The sequence below is a fragment of the Sturnira hondurensis genome, unplaced genomic scaffold (genome assembly GCF_014824575.4).
Source record: "Sturnira hondurensis isolate 20B ecotype Veracruz unplaced genomic scaffold, ASM1482457v3 Scaffold0013299, whole genome shotgun sequence".
Classification (NCBI taxonomy): Eukaryota; Metazoa; Chordata; class Mammalia; order Chiroptera; family Phyllostomidae; genus Sturnira; species Sturnira hondurensis.
The window spans coordinates 5,112,703-5,130,419 of NW_028085930.1; the positions used below are offsets into that span (position 1 = coordinate 5,112,703).

The 17,717-nt window shown below is 52.1% G+C and overlaps 1 protein-coding gene across 1 annotated transcript in view; it reads right to left on the minus strand.

Annotated features, from left to right (window-relative positions):
- Positions 1-12,766, minus strand: part of EPHB1 (EPH receptor B1) — a 415,980-nt gene extending 403,214 nt beyond the window's left edge. Inside the window, exon 1 of the mRNA XM_037061235.1 lies at positions 12,333-12,766. Within this exon, the coding sequence (XP_036917130.1) occupies positions 12,333-12,390 (58 nt within the window). The 5' untranslated portion in view covers positions 12,391-12,766. The remainder of the gene's footprint in view (positions 1-12,332) is intronic.
- Positions 12,767-17,717: the final 4,951 nt, after the last annotated feature.

Genomic DNA, 17,717 nt, shown 5'->3' on the forward strand with positions numbered 1-17,717 from the left:
CTCGGCCAACACCCCTGCGGCTGCCTAGTCATCACTTTGAGCTGGATCATGATGTTCAGGAATATAGGAAACATCCTTGTCAAGAAACAAGCTGTTTGCCCAGCTGTCTCCAGCTGCCCTTCCAGGGTTTCTATTTTTCTATCATCTTCAGTGTCCCGGGCTTTTCCCGTATCTCCAACCAGGATCCTCACAGCCCCAGCCCCATCCTGTGTCCCTCAGAACCCATCTTCTTTCTTCCATTGCACAGACAAGCTCTCCATTCACTTCCACGATGCAGTTATGCAGGAAGGCTGAGTGGGTGTGGTGGCCTATCGCCTGTTCAGCACCCACTCCTCTCTCTTCTGGGAGTAGCACCCTGACATCTTTGTGGGGAGCCAACCTTCCCCCACGTCAGGCCAGGCAGTGCAGGTGGGTCTGAGCTAACTCTGTCTCCCCCGGCTCCAGGGATGGGTAGTCATATGCCCCAAACCTGGCCAAGGAGTGCGTTCTATCATCCTGGTGACAGAGCCTGATGCAAGGAGAGACTTAGGACCCAAGGAAGGTCAGGGAGACAAACCAGGGCTTTTGCTAGAGCTGGTGAGAATTTCTCTTTCTGCTGAAGTTTCAAGAGGATGTGAGTTTGAGTTGCCAGCTGCCACATGACCATCTCGTGGGCAAGCCTGCCTGAGAATGAGGTCAACAGAAATGACTCTGGGCTGATTGTTCTCCACTGTCCCTGCAGATCCATCCTCTCTCAACCTTTCTTTGCCCTCTTCTGTGCCTCAAGAGACTGACCTCTGTGAATCAGGCTTTCGTGCCCTCTGCCTTCTTGTTGAATTCATCCAATGTGAGGTGCTGGCAAGAGATGGGAAAGAGGAGGAGAGTTTAGGGAATACAATGCTTCTCCCCCTCCCTGTATGGTTTGGGCAGTAGATGCATTCCTCTATCCATGTCTACAGCTCCTGCCAGGGAGCCTTCTCTCATGCCACAGCTCTTGCCTGGTCCTGAGGGCACGATTCCCTCCACTTGCCCCTTCTGACCTTGGGGGTTCATGCCTTCTCAGTATTGCCAGTCTCTGGGTGCATCCCCATCCTAATTGGTTCCCTTAGTCCTATTTATATCTCTATAAAGTCTCTTCATTTAACTCCCCTCAACCCTTTGAGGGTGCCGTCCATTTTCTACCAGCATCTTGATTGACACAGACACAAAGCTGAGGAATACGAAGAGGGAGACTGAGTCCTGAGACAGCACTGTGCCCCAGGTATTATCATAACTTAAGTCCCAAATAGCAAGTGTCAGCTATTACTTGTCCAGTAATAGCAAGTGCCAGTAATCACCCCTACCCTTTCCTTTCCTCCCACTTGAGTTAAATATCTATCTGTTCAACCAAAGATACAGCTAATAAAATAGGTAAAGCCCTTGATGGAGAGCTCTGAATGTCCACCTTTAAGACACAGAGTAGAATAGCAGTCTTCACTCCTACCCACTGTCATCTCTGTCTGACAAAGTTCTACTCACCCTCCAGGGAGCTTCATCCTGTGTCTCTGCCTCTATCTTGCTCCTACACATTCACACACATTCACACACACTCCTTCCCCAAATCCTTTCAGTTGGAAGTGTGACCCTGTCATTGGTTTCTCCTAGCAGCTGATGTGGGACTGCTGTACCGCATCTATCACTCTCCATCCTGTGTCCTGTTTCAGTCTGTAGTTTGCATGGCTCTGTCTCCCCCACCAGTCTGCTAATAGGCGAGCTTCTTGAAGGAAAGGCTGTGTCTTCCTTAGTTTCAAGTGAATGTTTCTCAAGGAGAAGCTCAACAACGGCGCTCTGTAGGTGTATTCATGAAACCGATGGCTTCTGAGCAAGGCTGTCAGTTCTACCTGTCGGCTCCCACTCCCTACTTCCCACTTGTAGAATTTGGCCTCTCAAGTCTGAGAGTGGCTCAGCCCTCACTTGGACACCCCAAGATGGGACTCTATCATCCCTCAGGCAGCCTGTCCCATCTTGATTCAGTTTGGATGGAAAGAATTTCATAACCCAGACAATAACTATCTCCCATGCAGAATAAAGCTGGGTTGCGTGGCAAGACCACCCTTCCAGAATTCATAGAAAAGGGTCTTCCCTTGCCCACCTTCTCCCTCCACTTCAAGTTGCCAAGCCTGCACCCATCACTCTTAATCACATCGCCATCTTCACTCCCTTATAGCACCTTCCTGAAATTATATTCTACATTATTTGTTTTCTTAGTGACTGTGCCCCTCTCTACACAGGCTTGCTCCCAAGCCCTGGAACATTGCTTTTTTGTTCACAGTGCCAGGCACATAGTAGGAGATCAACAAATACTTGTTAAATGCTGAATGAATGAGACCCCACCTCTCCTCCCCCACTCCAAATCCTCTGTAGTCTCCTCTAGACCACTTTTCTGCTGCTAATTCTAGGATTTTTTTAGTTATCAATTATTGCATAAGAGACCAACCCAAAACTTACTCGTTTTAAACAAAGATAGCATTTATTTTGTTCGTGAATCTGCAATTTAGATAGGGCTCAGTGAGGAAAGCTCATCTCCTCCCACTTAGAGTCGCAGGCACAGCCTAAGGATGGGGTTGCAACAAACAGGAAACTCGCTCCCTCAGATGTCTGCCACCGGATGCTGGCGTGGGCTGTGATGTGCGGGGGGGGGGGGGGGGGNCCCCCCCCCCCCCCCCCCCCCCCCCCCCCCCCCCCCCCCCACGGCTGGCACATCTACGCACGGCCCCACCGTGTCACTTGGGCTTCCTCGCAGTGTGGAGGCTGGGTCACAAAGGCATCGGAGGAGACAGAGAGCCAAGCAGAAGCTAGAGCATCTTTTATGATTTTACCCCCAAAGTTAGGCAGGACACTTGTGCCACACACTGTTCATTAGAGTGAGGTGGAAAGCCAGCTCACATTTAAGGAGAGGATTTAGGCTTCATGTTTTGACGAAGAAGAACATCAAAAAATTTGCAGCTATGTTTTAAACCACCACCTGGGACATGACTTTGGGGTTTTAAAGTGTTCTGTTGACCTTTTCTTTCTTTTTATTCATCAGTACAACACACATGTATTGACATTACCAGGTGCCACATGCTAAGGATACCATGACAATTAAGATCGAGCCATCCTTTAGCATGTCACAGACTGTGGGGTACTCAGTGAAATCCACACACGACACAGACCAGTGTGGAATGTGCTCCTGTGGGAGACAGCAGAGGTGGCTGTGGCCATGTAACCTAGTCTGGGGCTGGGAGGAAGGCTTCCAAGAAGAGAGAACCACTGTGGTGAGTCTAAAGAAAATGTTAGGGTTAGCCAAGAAAAGGTCAGTGAAAAATTCAACATGGGAAGAACAAACAGGTGCAGGCCCAGAGGCACACAGTGAAATCAGAAAAGGAAAAGGAGATGCCCAGGGTGTGTGGACCTGTGGTGTGAGTGTATCTGTGCCTGCATGGAGCAGGGGAGGAAAGGAGAACGCAGATTGTGAAGGATCTTGCGTCAGTCCTGATTCACACATGTAGTGACTGGGTAAACCCAAATACCAAGGTGTGGTCCGACCCCCAAAGTACGGTCTGACCAGTGCTTGGCACAGGCCCCTGGACACCAGCCCAAAAGTCAGAGGATTTTCTGATGATCCTGAGACCCTCTTCCTCTCCCCAAAGCTTATAGCCTATACTCCAGCACTCAGACCATTTGAATGTGTTGCCAAAGGGGCTGAGAGCACCCCTGGATGGGCTCCCACTCCATCAGTCCCCGGTGAGGCTCTTCCCCTATCTCTGCTTCTCTCCAAGTTCACTACCCAGCTCCAGCCTCAGCATCAATGAGAAGGCCAAGGGCAAAGGTCCTACCTTGACATGTTGGAAAAATAGCAAGAGAAAAACAACAGAACAATTAACTGCAAGGCCCTGCTGCCTCTTACAGATAAGGCATTTTCCCTGTCAATGAAGCTGCCTGCAATTATTCCTGGTCTTTCTATTCAGTCCTTTCCAAAGACTCAACCCTAAGGGAACGGGTCACTATTCAGGGAGACCAGAATGCTGAGGGGTCTCTCTCCTCCTCCTCCCCTTTGTGTCATGGCATCTGCATCTGGCCAGATGGGCAGAGCTCAAGAAGCAACAAGGCACCCTAGGTGGTGTGGCTCAGTTGGTTGGAGCTACGTCCCGTACACCAAATAGTCACAGTTCCAATTCTTGGTCGGGACACATACCCAGGTTGTGGGTTCAATCTCCAGCTGGGGTGTGTATAAGAAGGCAACCAATCAATGTTTCTCATGTCAATGTTTCTCTCTCCTTCTCTTCCTCTCTTTCTCTAACAGCAATAAAAAAATGTCCTCCAGTGAGGATTAAAAACAAACAAAACAATGAAGCAACATGGCCCCAGGCATGGCAGGGTCCACAGGGCAGAAGCCAGGGAGGTCCCCAAAGGTGAACACCTGCAGGTGGCTCTTCCTCTGGAAAGTGGAACCATGGAGGGAGACCCACAGCTACCCTGCTGCCTACACATTCCCCACCAACAGCCAGGCTCAGATGCCAAACTGCAGCCATCTAAGCAACGCATCTCAACAAGGACAAGAGCCAGATGGACATGCAGCATAAAGAAAACCAATAATGACCACAGTGGGGGTCTGACTGGTTGGGGCACAGGGCAAAGGCCATGTGCATACAGGAAAATGCAGACCAAGAAGGCAAAACATTCTCCTCCAGCTGGGGGCACAGGCGGGGGAGAGTTCTAAAAAGCCTTGGAGAGCCTGGCCACAGGGACCCCAGGGAGCAGACGGAAGCAATATTGTCTGGTACCTTTGACAGCACCTGGCAGGAGAGTGCCTAAACACCTGGTGCCTAATAGGTGCTCTTTGATATACTTCATGAATAAGCAATGTTAAACAGAAAAAAATGCTGAACTGGAAGCAGAGACTTGGGCATCATCCAACTTGTCAGAACTTCGGTTTGAATCTTAGCTCTTACATCAGTAACTTAACAGCTCAAAGCCACAGCTTCCTCACGTCTAAGCTGGGGGAATGAATACATGGACATTAGAGGCATGGAAATCAGTAAATACTCAATGAGCTGATAAGACCTTAATCCAGCCCTGGCTCTAATGCCACAAGCTATAAGATTTCTGGGGAGTTTCTTCCCTTCCCCAAAACTTATCTCCAGTTCTACTCCAGACATATCAAGGCCAAGAGAAGAAGCCTGAGCCCTGGTCTGTGCTCTGGAGCTCAGAAGCCACAGAATCAGCCCCAGAGACCTCAGAAGCTAGTGCTAGGCAATAGCGTGGGGCCCCTGCTCCCTCACTTGTCCCCACCCATCCTGGCCACCTGTGCCTGCCCATTTCTCTGTTCATTATCACCTCCACTGGGGGATAGAGAAGCAGGGCAAGGAAGTTAAATTCAAATCAGTTATTTTGTCACTTGCTGCCAGGGAGCTGGAGGGGAGAGAGGAGGGACGCAGAGCCTCAGGTGCAATCCGCAGGCAGAAATGAGTCCTGGTAATTCTCAGGAAATTTCCTATACGTTTCCATGTTGGCCTAGTTCTGCTACAGAGAACTCTGGGGGAACCTTCCATGAGGGGACAGAGCAGCCTCCTGAAGCAGATGCTAAGGGCGTTGTCTGGGAGTTCACCTGATCCGGAGAGCATCTCTACTGGTGACAGAGGGAGAAACGGGGCCACCTTCTGTGCCACCTTTTTTACCCTTCAGCAAATGGGTCATTCCAAAGCCCCAATTATTAGCCAGGTCATCACAGTGAAGTAAAGAATTCCCATCCTCGTCTCTAGGCATCTTCCCACAGAGCTGAGAAACACTCCATGTTTACCAGGGAGTCAGTGAACAGAAGAATAAGATGCTTTCTTCCTCACTTATAAAGTTAGAGGCCAACTTACAAGCCAGTGGCACTTAGAGGCACCTGGCAGATCACAGGACCAGTGGAGACTCTGACCCCTGTGCCCCCTACACTGCTGCTGACCAGGGTCTCCTCGCAGAGGGCACCAGGCTAAGGCCCTTTTGTTGGCAGCCAACCTCACTGTTACCTCTGTTGAGCTGCCCCTGCAGAACCCTTACCAGCCTACGGGGACCCTCCCCCCACACTGCTATGATTAGCCAGGAGGTCACCATGTCCCAGAATTTGCTTTATCAATAATTGTTAACTTCCCACTGCTTCTACCCTGAGGGTGTCCCCACGCAGCCCCTGCTGCCCCCTCCCCCAGCCTGATTTAACAAGGAGAAAATAGGTGCAGGGAAGGGGAGAGCTAATTATGCACCTGCTCGCTTCCTATGTCTTAGGCCAGATGGAAAGCAGTTATTCATTAGCTAAGAGAAACCAACCCCCCACCCAAGCCTCCCAGCAAAGTGTGTTCCCATCTCTCTGACCTCCAGAGGAGTGACCAACAAAAGCCAGCAAGGTGGCTCAGACATCAGGTGTCTGGGGTCTTTGGTGCAGCAGGTGGCCCTGACCTGACCACTGAATGCACCCCCTCTAAGCACAGCCAAACACTGACTGCAGGGGCCTACCTATTGCCACAGCTGAAATGGAACCCCCGAAAGAAGCTGAGAAAGTTCTCATGCAACATTTTGCTTTTAAATACAAAATCCCTCCCAGGGCATTACTTTATTATTATAGTCATTTCCTCAGACAGACAGGCATTAATGTTCTGTATATCCACCATCTTTGGAGACATGAACATCTAACAAAAATACTTGGGTTGCTTAAGTTGTGAGTGTACCAGAGGGAGATACAAAGTGAGCTCTTCCAAGGAAGCTGAGTCTTAGAAGCCAAGTGCAAGGATATGTTCTAGACCACAGGTGGCAAACACAAGGCCCGTGGGCCAAGTCCAGCCCTCCACCTTGTTTTATCGGGCCTGGCACCTTTTTTCTACCCGGGGGGCAGCACCAATCTCTAGCCTAACTGTTAAGGAGTAGTTACATTTACACAGTCCTAAAATTACATCTGGCCCTTTGAAGGCAACCTCGAGACTGATGTGGCCCCCGGTGAAAATGAGTTTGATACTCCTGTTCTAGACAGTCAGGTGGGGACAGGAAGGATACTGTGTGCCCCTCTCTACTGCCTCTAGAATACATAAGGCACTAAGGCCCATCTCCTTTGGGGACACTTGTCTGTTTGGGAACATTTCTTCCTTGGATGAGGTGGCCAGAGCAAAGATGCTCCCAGTCCTACCCAATTCCTTCTCAGAAGCCATGCTGTGGCGCAGGTCTCCAGCCCTGTGTCCTTAGGTACAAAGGGTGGCAATGAGCATGGGAGGTGGGAGAAAGGGCAGGAAGGGAGCAGGAAACTGTGCTTGCGCTGAAGTGCTGGGATTATCTGAGCATTTCTCCCATTTCTTCTTCCAAGACCATGGAAACTAGGAGTTCCCAGTAATCAACAGAGTACCTACCAGTAGCTGAGTAAACACCAGAATTCTTCCCACCTGTGGATTCAGGTTGAGCTGAACCTTTCTTTCTTCTTGCAAAGTCCACAAAAATAGCACAGTAAGGGGGCATGGTTAAGAATATAGACCCCAGAACCTGCCTGCCTGGGTTCAAAGGCAGGCTACTTACTAGTTACGTGACCCCATCAAACCACGTAACCACTGCATCTTAGTCATCTCACTGAGAACTGCTGCCTGAGATGGTGCTCCCCTCTTCTGCCTTTCAAAATTGCCTCCACCCTTTACCCACTCTGGAAAGATACTATGCCCTGAACCTCAGTGTGACTAAGAATTCATAGAGATTAGCTATAGATGATTGTGTAAATTTCATAATATGAATGTACCTTTGACTTCAATAGCATCTTTTTTTTTAACTAGTGCAGGCATATCCTCATAATGTATGTTACCAGTCCAACTTCTAAGGTTGGAATGGGTGAGCATCATGACCTCAGTAGAAAGAAAGACACAGTGGTCAAGTGTATTGGTGATTTTCCCAAGTGACAGAGTTGGGAGATGAAGCCAGAGGTGGAGGACTCTGGCTTCATGATCCAGCAATCTGTCTGCACCCCAGCTGATTCCAGCCCCACCCTCACAGCCCGATTCCAGTCCTCACCCTGCAATTCCTTCCACTGCCCCAAGTTCATGAAATTCAGGCGACCATCCATAGGATCAGCAGTTCCCAGTAAATGGGTGGATCCACACACTAGATCCAGAGGAAAGAGTCACGGTGCTATATTACGCACCCACTGGTCCCCTTCCTCTTTGCTTTATCAAAGATCCCTTCTCGATGGATGGAATGTAAAAAGGTACCATATCATGCCTCCACCTTAGGGACTTTTCCCAAAGCTCATCTTGGTAATTAGGACCCGTCCTTGTGAGGGGCCAAGGCAGGGGCTCTGAGATCTGAGTCTGGGTCTGCACAGGTCGACAAAAGGCAGGAGTGGCTGGAACAGGATCCTGTGCGGCCCAGTAGGTCCTCCCCCTGCTCCTGGGCACCACCAGCTGCTGGCAGCTCTGCTCTGCCAACCCAGAAGGCTTGGGCTGGGGCTGGGGCCAGAACTCTGCAGCTGTTTACATGGCCAAGACTTCTCTCAAGCAATTGCCCAGAGCTGCGTTGCCATACCTCACCAGCATCCCACTCACTAGCTGTAGCCTGGGCGTTGCAGGGGAGTCGGTGTCCCTGAGTAATAGCAACCTCTCCATAATGCACTGAAAATAAAATCAGACAATGGACAGGACTTTGGCAAATTTACTTTTCTCTCCCAGATATTTTTTTAAACCTTTGGCACCTGCTGCTGCTTGTAGGCTCAGGCACGCTGATGGACACCCAAAGCAGATGCACACTCAGCAAACAAATATTAACAGGAAAAAAGCAGAAACAGCCAACAACTATCTGGCCTGATGGCCTATTGCAAACACATGGGCTGAAGTTGGGATTTTTTTCACCACGATGTAATGGAGATTTAATTGTGTACAATGGCATTCGATGCCCTTGTGTTTCAAGGTGAGGTATGCCACAAAGGAATGCCATACCTTAGGCGTGTATTCATGGGTCAGCAATTACTATTGAGAACCCACTCTTTGCCAAGCCCTAAGAGATTCACCACCAAATCAAACCTGAGTGCGCGTTGAAGGATGCCAAGCCTAGGACTTAACTCTAGACCACACACCGAACAGCAGATCCCCTGGGAGTATTTCGGTCAGCCAGTGTCCAAACACTGAGGCCACCTGCCGGTGTATGATCCTTCGTGGACACAGTGGGTGGGGCAGGGAGAATGCTATTAGCGTTAGCTGTCAGCCATTCAGGATTGCTCTCTCCCAGAAGGGATGACATGCTTGGTCCAGGGAAGCTCCCTCTGAGGAAAGAGTGAGCTGACAGCCCAACGTGTCCCTGCTGCTGCAGAAGCACCTCCAGAGAAGCCCAGGTCCCCCAACCCTGTCCTGAAAGGCATCTCAGAGAATGCAGGCAGTTGCCTTCGCCCCATACATACCAGCAGCCTGTTCTCACAAGCTCTTGGACATGGTGTGAAAAGAAAAGGGCTTGAAGAAACAGCTGTTTGTCCAGAGGCTGAGGATGGAGGCCTGGCTCTGTGGCCAGGGGATGTCAGCCTCCCTGCCTCCACGGCCTGCCCTGCTACCTTTCGAAAACAGGCTTTAAAAATCCCCTAGAGAGCCTTTTTCCCGTGGTGCCTTCTCTCTCCCAACAGAGCAGAGCCACACCATCAGCTGGAAATGGAGAAGGGGAGAGAGGAGCGCTCTTCTTCCAGTGTGAGTTTCCCACACTCCAGGTCAACTAGCCCCAACCTTCCTTCCTTCCTTCCACACTGGCTGGGGGCGAGGCGAGGGGCTGGTAGTCTCACAGGGCCCTGCCTGCCTCTGGTCACCTGTCTCCACCTGGTCTCATGGCTGACACTGTCCCTTTGTCCCTGTCCTGGCCTGGGCTAAAGACTTGACTGGTCTTCGAGCTGCTTGCCCTGGATGACAAAGCCCCGCTGAAATTCCCCCAGAGACTCTTGGAGGAAAGGAGACAGACAGACAGGCATGTAAGTGACTGAACACACAAGGAGAGGGGGGCCCTGGCCACAGCAGAGTTTGGGGGATCTGCTGTCCATGGAAGCAGATCATTGATCCACTTTTCTGATCATTATTCCTCACTCATCACAAGCGGATTGACGCTGGCCTCAGCCCAGCCAGGCAGGCGGGAAGCGGCTCTGTGTGAGCAGAGTGGAAAACGAACCTGCCTGTGTTCATCCAGGGAGAGGAAGGAGTGAATGGTGCGTACTACCCCTGCGCACTGGGCAGGGACTGTGGGGCTGCTTTAATATTCTGCTGAATGTGGTGTTTCTTTTAACCCTTGCTGGAGAGACCTGCAGCCCGGAGAGGCTCCTTCCTGCCAGGTTACCAGCAAAGTTTCTGGGCTGCTGGGAGGGAAGGGCCACAGCCTCCGTGGCACAGGCTGCTCCCGAGGACCTGGCTGACAGGACCTGCTCAGGGCTAGGCAGGCACCATGCCACCATCCCTCACGCAGCTCCAGCCAGCCCGCCCGCAGACAGGCAGCTCCGGCTACCCAAGAGGAGGGGTTTAAGGAGGAAACCACACATACACTGCCAGACACCTGGTGTGTTCCCACGCATTTGCTCCCCAAACAGTTTCATTCCCAGGCATGTGCCCTCCTTCATCAATGGAGACTCAATGCCAAGATCAAGATCCCAAAATGGGCACCTATCTGCTCTGAGCGGCCCAGCCCCTGACCCTCTCTGGGAAGCTTGAGGAGAGAAGCAGGCAGGACACGGGGCCCCAGCGGTAAGTCCCTCTGGCTTCGACCGTTGCAAATGCGCTCTGACCCAGGCTGTCCTGACAGGTTTGAAAGTATCCGTCGTCTTGCTTGGCCCATTTCAAATGATCTCTCACTGGCCCCCAGTAAGTCAAACCCAAGCATCTCCGCTCCACACCACTCCAGACCCTGCCCGTTCCCAAAAGCACCCAGAAGGTCAGAGGAAGGCAGAGGACAGACAAAATGTAGCCACCTTTGAAAGGCAAGTGAGGCTTTCTAGGCATTAATGACCCCACCCCCGTGCTGCCACCAGAACGAATGTGGGATATGGTGGTCTTCACTGGAAGGTGAGGGGATCTTAGCCCCACCTTAGGGCGCCGAATGCCAAGCTTCGCTTAGAGAAGAACAGCGCTTTCCGGAGGGGTCAGCGACACCGAACCACCGCGGGCTTTTCTGGGTGTGGGTACTCCTAAACAACCGGTAACACTTCGGTGGAGAACCCTGCAGCCCAGTGGAACGAGCTCCTAACTTGCAAGGCGGCACGGGCGCCGGGAGCTGCGCCCCTTCGGTGCCTGGTCCCCGTGGAGTTCCACCCAGCTTCCGCCACACGGCAGTGCGGCTGTGAGCCCGGCTACGGCGGCGGCAGTGCCAGCGCCTCACGCCCAAGAGTTGCTTCCACCCCGGCACTCAACTCCGCGCTAAGGCCGAGCTGCGTTCCCCGCGAGGGTCTGCGGCTGGTGGCCACCGCTCCGCCTAGAGAAGGGCGGGGAGAAGGGGTGGAGGCGCGGAGCAGGGCAGGGATTTCCCACAGGGATTCGCGGGCGCCCCGGAGCGCGCGGGGGTGCTCCGGCTGCGCCCCGAGAGGTGCTCACGGCGCGCGCTTTCCTCCCCAGCTAGAGGCACAGCCAGGGCCGAAGTGGCAGGGAGAGTGTCTCTGTCCGTCAGCTCCTGGCGCCGAGTCCCCTTCCAGTGGGCAAAGGAGTCGATGGGCGCGTTTCGGCAGCACCGACCACCCACCACACCCCCGTTCCCAGGCTCAAGAAGTGACAAAGGTGTCCACCTCGCCCAGGCTGACCCAAGAAAGATGAAGCCCGGCAGGATCCCGGACTATCCGGCTGTCCCCGAAGGTAGAGCCAGTGGACTCAGCCCCTCTCCTTCGCCAGCCACTTTCGGGGTACCAGGGCAGCTCTAACCCGCCTAACCCAGAATCCTGGAGCCGGCAGACGCCGAGTTAAGTAAACGGAGGGGTGGCGCACGGTCGCCTAAGCGCATCCTTGACCGGGGTAGGAAGGAAGCGGACCCATGCCCGCTCTCCAGGGACTGGAAGGTCCAAGGCGCCCCTTCTTCCCCAACGCCCAGCTCTGCCCGGAACTAAGGAGCCTGCACCGCAATGCAGCGGACTCCGAGTTCTCCCAGCCGAAGCTGCGGGAGACCGTGGCTCCCAGGGAGTGCCAGCCGCGAGAGCCAAGGGGCCCCGAAAGCCAGCGGGGACGCGCCCGTGGGTGCCGCCCCAGCCCCGCGCTCGCCCGCGGCCGAGGCTCCTTAACATCCTGGCCCCCGGGTAGCGAGGTAAGAGCGACCCGAAGCTACCAGAGAAGCCCCGGGGTACAGCCGCCGGCAGCCAACTTGCTCCGCGAAGGGTGCGTTACCTTCCATCGCGGCCACTGCGGTTGCCAGGAGGAGCAGCAGCAGGCAATCCAGGGCCATCGCCGGCCGGCAGCCCCCAGGCCGAGCCGGAGCCGAGGCTGCCGCGCGGGGAGGGCGCCGGGTCCCGGGGCGCCGCTGCGCTCCCCGCGGGTGGCTTCTCCGTATCCTTTCGCGCTCTCGCTGGGACAGGACTCCCCGGAGCGCGGCGTGGGCGTGGGCGGGAGTGTGCGCGCGTGGGGCGGTGCGGGCGCGCGTGGGTGTGGGTGTGCATGTGTGTGTGTGTGTTTATGGGAGAGGTGGGTGTGTGCGTGCGTGTGTGAAAGAGAGAGGGCGAGGGAGTGCGAGCTGGTGAGAGCGCGAGAGCGCGTATGCGTCCTGCTGTCACATTGCGAGCTACAGCGGAGCCTACGTGAGGACGAAGCCGGCCAGACTGATGAGGGAGGGAGTGGGATCCCCCACCATCAGCTCTCTCCCCACCCCTAACACCTCCTGTCCAATCAAGGAATCAAACCTGCAAAAATCTCTCGTCCAATCAGACGCGAGCACCTCCTTACCCAGGCATTGTTAGTTTAAGAAAAACTTTTGCGCGCAACGCGGTGAGGGAGGGCTGGGAAGGCTCTAGGAGGGGTCCGGGCTCCCCCTCGTGGTGTACTAAGAGAAACGCTCCGGTCGGCCCTAGCTCCCCAAGCCCCGGAGCGTCTAGCAAGGAGCAAGCCTTAACCATTTATAGCCTACCCAGGTCTGGATGAGCTTTAAATAATCAGATTTACCTTCTTTCATCTTCTCAGAGAGACTTAACTTTAACTGCCCTATTTAGTGCAATCCCGTGGCTACAGCCTGTTCCTCCTTTTCATAACACTTCACTGCGTATTGTTTTATTAATCAATTACGTTTGTTGTGGGTCGCCCCCTTCCTTACTAGAATTGGGTCTTCACTCTAGGGGTTTGTGTTTGTTTTGTTCACTACAGAATCCCAAGTGCCTAGAATGGTGCCTGGCCCGTAGAATATGATGGAATATCTCTGTTGAATGAAGGAATAGGTTCAGAGAACCTTCGGGTTCAAGACACTGCTCTTCCGGGGTATCCAGGAACTAGAAATGCTTCCTGTCCACATGCCGGTCTTGTCCTCCAGAAGTCTCTGGCTGCCTTGAGGTTTCTCTTCTGAAAGCATTCCATGAGCATTGCAGAGGGCCCTGACCCCGGAAGACCTGACTGGGGGTGAGACCAATAGTCACATAGTCCGCTATAGAAAGAGGGGAATGCAATAGGGCCAGGGGAATGCAATAGGGCCAGCAGAAGGTTATGCAAGGTGGGGCACACGGAGGGAGGCACCATTACTGTAGGTGAGACTTGAACATGGGTTGGAAGGACATACACAGGCAGCAACAGAGAGACAGGGTATTGGAGGTAGGAGGAACCCTCTCAGCCTCATGTCCCACAGCTCTGCTTTCTTTTTCTGTCTCTAGAGATGGCCAGGGTTCTAGTCCAAGGACCCATCTTGAAACTGTAATGCTGTTACGCTGGAGACACTCTTCACTCTATCACCCCCACCCCAGACCAGAAGATGGTCTGGTCCTGCAGTGGAGGCAGCTGTCTCTTCTCCCCAAGCCTGTGCTGGGTTTGTTAATGAGCTGATAGTGGGCAGATGTGATGAACCCTCCTATCCTCCCCACCCTCCTCTTTGGGTTTTGCTCAATCTGTTTCCCACCCTGTATGTTCAGTGTCTCTTTGACTGGGACCACTCCTCAGTCCCAGCCAGACTCTCCCCATCCTGATACTGCTTTGCTTCCCCCACTGACTCCAGCTGCCTCCCTTGCCTCCTCCCTTTATTCCTTCCTCCCTGCTCCCTGCCTCAGCACCTGAGGAGAAGATCCCATGGGCCTCCACTCCCTTGTCACCCTCCTCGTGCCAGCTGCCCTCTGCCCTGCCAAACACCAGCAACAGTGCCCTAGCATCTCTGGAGCCATCACCCTTGGAATGACCCACTTTACTCTCAGTTACCCATCATCCTCCTGGACCCTCGGCGCTCTCTGTTATCAGTTCTCCTGGGCTCTTGCCTCATGTTCCCCAGTCCTGGTTCTCCTCCTCTCTGTCCTTCTCCATCTTAGTGTTTCCCCCATTCGCTCTTCAGGTCTCAAAAGGGGTCTCCCTCAAGCTCCATCCTTGGCACTTCTGTTCCCTGGGCCCATGAACAATTCTTTGGCAGCTCCACCTGCTCTTCTGCCTCCAGCACTCCCCTCATGGATGGGTGGATGGATGAATCTCGGACTCCTCTCCTTCACTACAGCACAGTCTATTGAGAGGCATGGTGGGCAAAGTCTCCCTTTGCCATATCCTCCTCCCAGTGCCCTTGTCTCAAGGCCAGGAGCCTGTCCCAATTCCAGCCCACACCGCCTTCCCCTGAACAACTGGAGACTCTCCGAATGGTCACCCAGCTTTCATCCCCTCCCCTTTCTAATCCTTCTGCACTCCTGCCAAACTAATTTTTCTCAAGCCAAGCTTGATCTTATCTCTTCCCTGAACAGAAGGCGAGTGGCTCCTCACTGTCTGCCCGAAGAAAGACCAACCACTCTGGCGTAGCAGCCACAGCTCCCTGGAACCTGCCTCTCAGCCCTGACTCTGCCAGCCTCCCTCTGGGCCTGGGCTGCTCAGACAGCTTGATCCCCTCACCATCCCCACATCTATACCCACACACAGGCTCTCCTTTCCTTGCAGCCAGCTGCTCGTCATGGACTCACCCACGAGCTCAATAAGTGTTTGTTGAATACCTACTATGAGCCAGGCAGGCCCTGCTCTAGGCGGTGGGGACACAGGTCCTACTCAGAGGGAACTTACAGTGTAGTGGAGGATGATGATGAAGAAGCAATAGTATGTCCAGTGGTGAGAAGGACCAGAGAATAAAGCAAGTAACAACCGAAGAGCGATTGTAGGTAGTTGGATATTAGAGGGAATGACTGTGTACTGAGCACTTTCTACATACAGAAGGACCAACCACTCTGGCGTGGCATCCAGATTTCTGAATGCACTGCACTGGATGTTTACCTGCAAAACTGAACTGAAGTGAATGGAACTTCCTGCCCTCTACTTCTACTGAAACGTCCCCTCTCCCAGGAAGCCCTGGCATCCCTCAGCTGGTCCCTCTCACCCACAGTCTCACACTATGTGTCTACATGGGTTCTGAGTGGCTTATCCAGTCCTGGCTGAAGACAGAACTGACATTACCCAGCTGCAAAACATCACTCCTAGGAGGATCCTGGGAGACAAAAGTACTGGGACCCCAAGGACAACCCCACTAAGGTCTTTCAACCTGTGCAGGCAAATTATACAGGAATCACCATCTTAACATCTGATCTCCATGCCCCACCCCAGGATTTAGGGTCAGTAGGAATGAGCTAGGGACACAAATGTAATGTTATGGCCCCACCCCCATTGATTCTGCTGCACCACTGTGGCTTAGGAGTCCCTGCTCGAGGTCTATGAGTTTAAAACTGTGCTCTGAGGCCTTCTCAGGGGACACCCAAATGGGGAAGTATGGGAGCGGTCAGGGGATGGCGCTTCCCATTCCCCCTCTATTCTGGCACCTTTTTTTACTGGACATCTGAATCAGGTTTTGTTTGGAGGAAGAGTTCTGCAGCTAGAAGAGAAGGAAGTAGGGGAAGAGAAACGGGGATTAGAGGAGAGGGTTGGATTGGGTGGGGATGGGGCACATTGACTGATTAGCATGTAAGGAAGTCAGCCTGATGACTTTTAGAACATGCTGGTGGCTCAGGTAAGAACACCATCAGTTTAGGCTTTTTATTAATTTCTCTAATAATCCAGGGGATTGATGTTTTGTACAAGTTAAGTGTTAATTTAGTGGTACAGCAGACTGATGTTTCTCTTGCAATGGGTTATGATTTGTAAACATACCCAAAAGGACCATTGGTTTGGGATTCCAAGCCTGGGTACCTATTTTCCCCAAATCATCTCCTTGGCTATTTTTCCCTCTCTGATGTCAAATGCTTGCTTGTTTTTTTGATTAATCACCCAGCTATTTGATATCCCTAAATCACTCCTTCAAAGTGACAGATGCTTGCCTCCGAGCTAACAGCTGAGGGCTCTCAGGCACCCAAGGGTGACTCGACCCTTTTGCTAAGACTCAGAGGCCCTTCTGGCTGGAAGCTTTGAGGGCAGCCAAGCTGTTCACCCCACCGCTAAACGGTTTTGTGTCTAAAATGTTGAAAAGCATTTCTAGAGAAAGCAATTGCACAGGTTCCCTTGATAATTCTATACATTTTGCAGCTTTCCTATCAGAAAGTTCCTGCTTGCCTCTAACCTACAGCCCTTTTGTTGTAGTTTAAGCCTATTTTCTTCATTCTACTTAGTATTACAAAACACAGACAAAGAGTCATCATCAAGAAGATGATCAGACGGGTGTCTTGTACATGAGAAGGTATTAAGTTGCTGCCTTATCCCATCTTTTTTTAAAAATATTTCTTAACTGTATAAATGAAAGGATTAGTTAGACACTGCATGACCAAGCTACTTTTAATTAGATTCTTAAGCTGCAAGATAAATTTTCACCAATTCTTTTTAGAGAAGCACATGCACCATTTACAAGTATTTTAAAACATTTCTAACAATGGATAATAGATAAATAACAAATAGCTTCCTCTCCCTCTTTTGATCTTTCAACATTTATTTAGTAGCACCTTGCCAGGTGCCTGCAAGGTGCTAAGGGCCCAGTGATAACTGTGGTCTAGCCCCTCCCTTTAAGGATTTCAGGATCCTCAGGAAGACAGGTATTGAAATGCCTTGTGGGACACTTCACAAAATGGCCTCTGGCTAGAGGCTTTCAACAAGCCTCTCCTTTTTTCTCAGGAAAATGCCCCAGTGAATAAAGACAAATATGAAGACTCACCACTAACGAGGTGAATGAACACTGACAGACAACCTAATTGCCAGGATGTGGAAGGAACTGACAATACATACTTACAAGGTAAATGAAGCTGGGTGGAGAAAAACCTATCAGGAACATGTATGACATATGCCAAGTTCTCTTCTATAAAGAAAATCTGCTTTTAAAAAATAGGTAGGAAGATATGTTGTAGTCCCCTCACTGTCTGTACCTGACTCAGACATCCAGAATCTCTGCTAACCAGAGAATGGAGTAAATATCCATCACTGTTGCTGCTTTGGCTTTAAACCAAACAAAGAACAGGGATGCCCCTGTCATTCTCATCCCTTCCCCCAAGATCTTCTTATACCCAGGAAGAGCCTGAAAACCGGCAAGACCACTGGGCACAAGGATGGGCTGATGAAGGTGCCGTCCATCTGGAGGTGAAGAATAGTCAAGAGACCGGAGCAGGCACGGTAGTGACTGTGGGAGGTGTGCAACCTGCTGAGTGT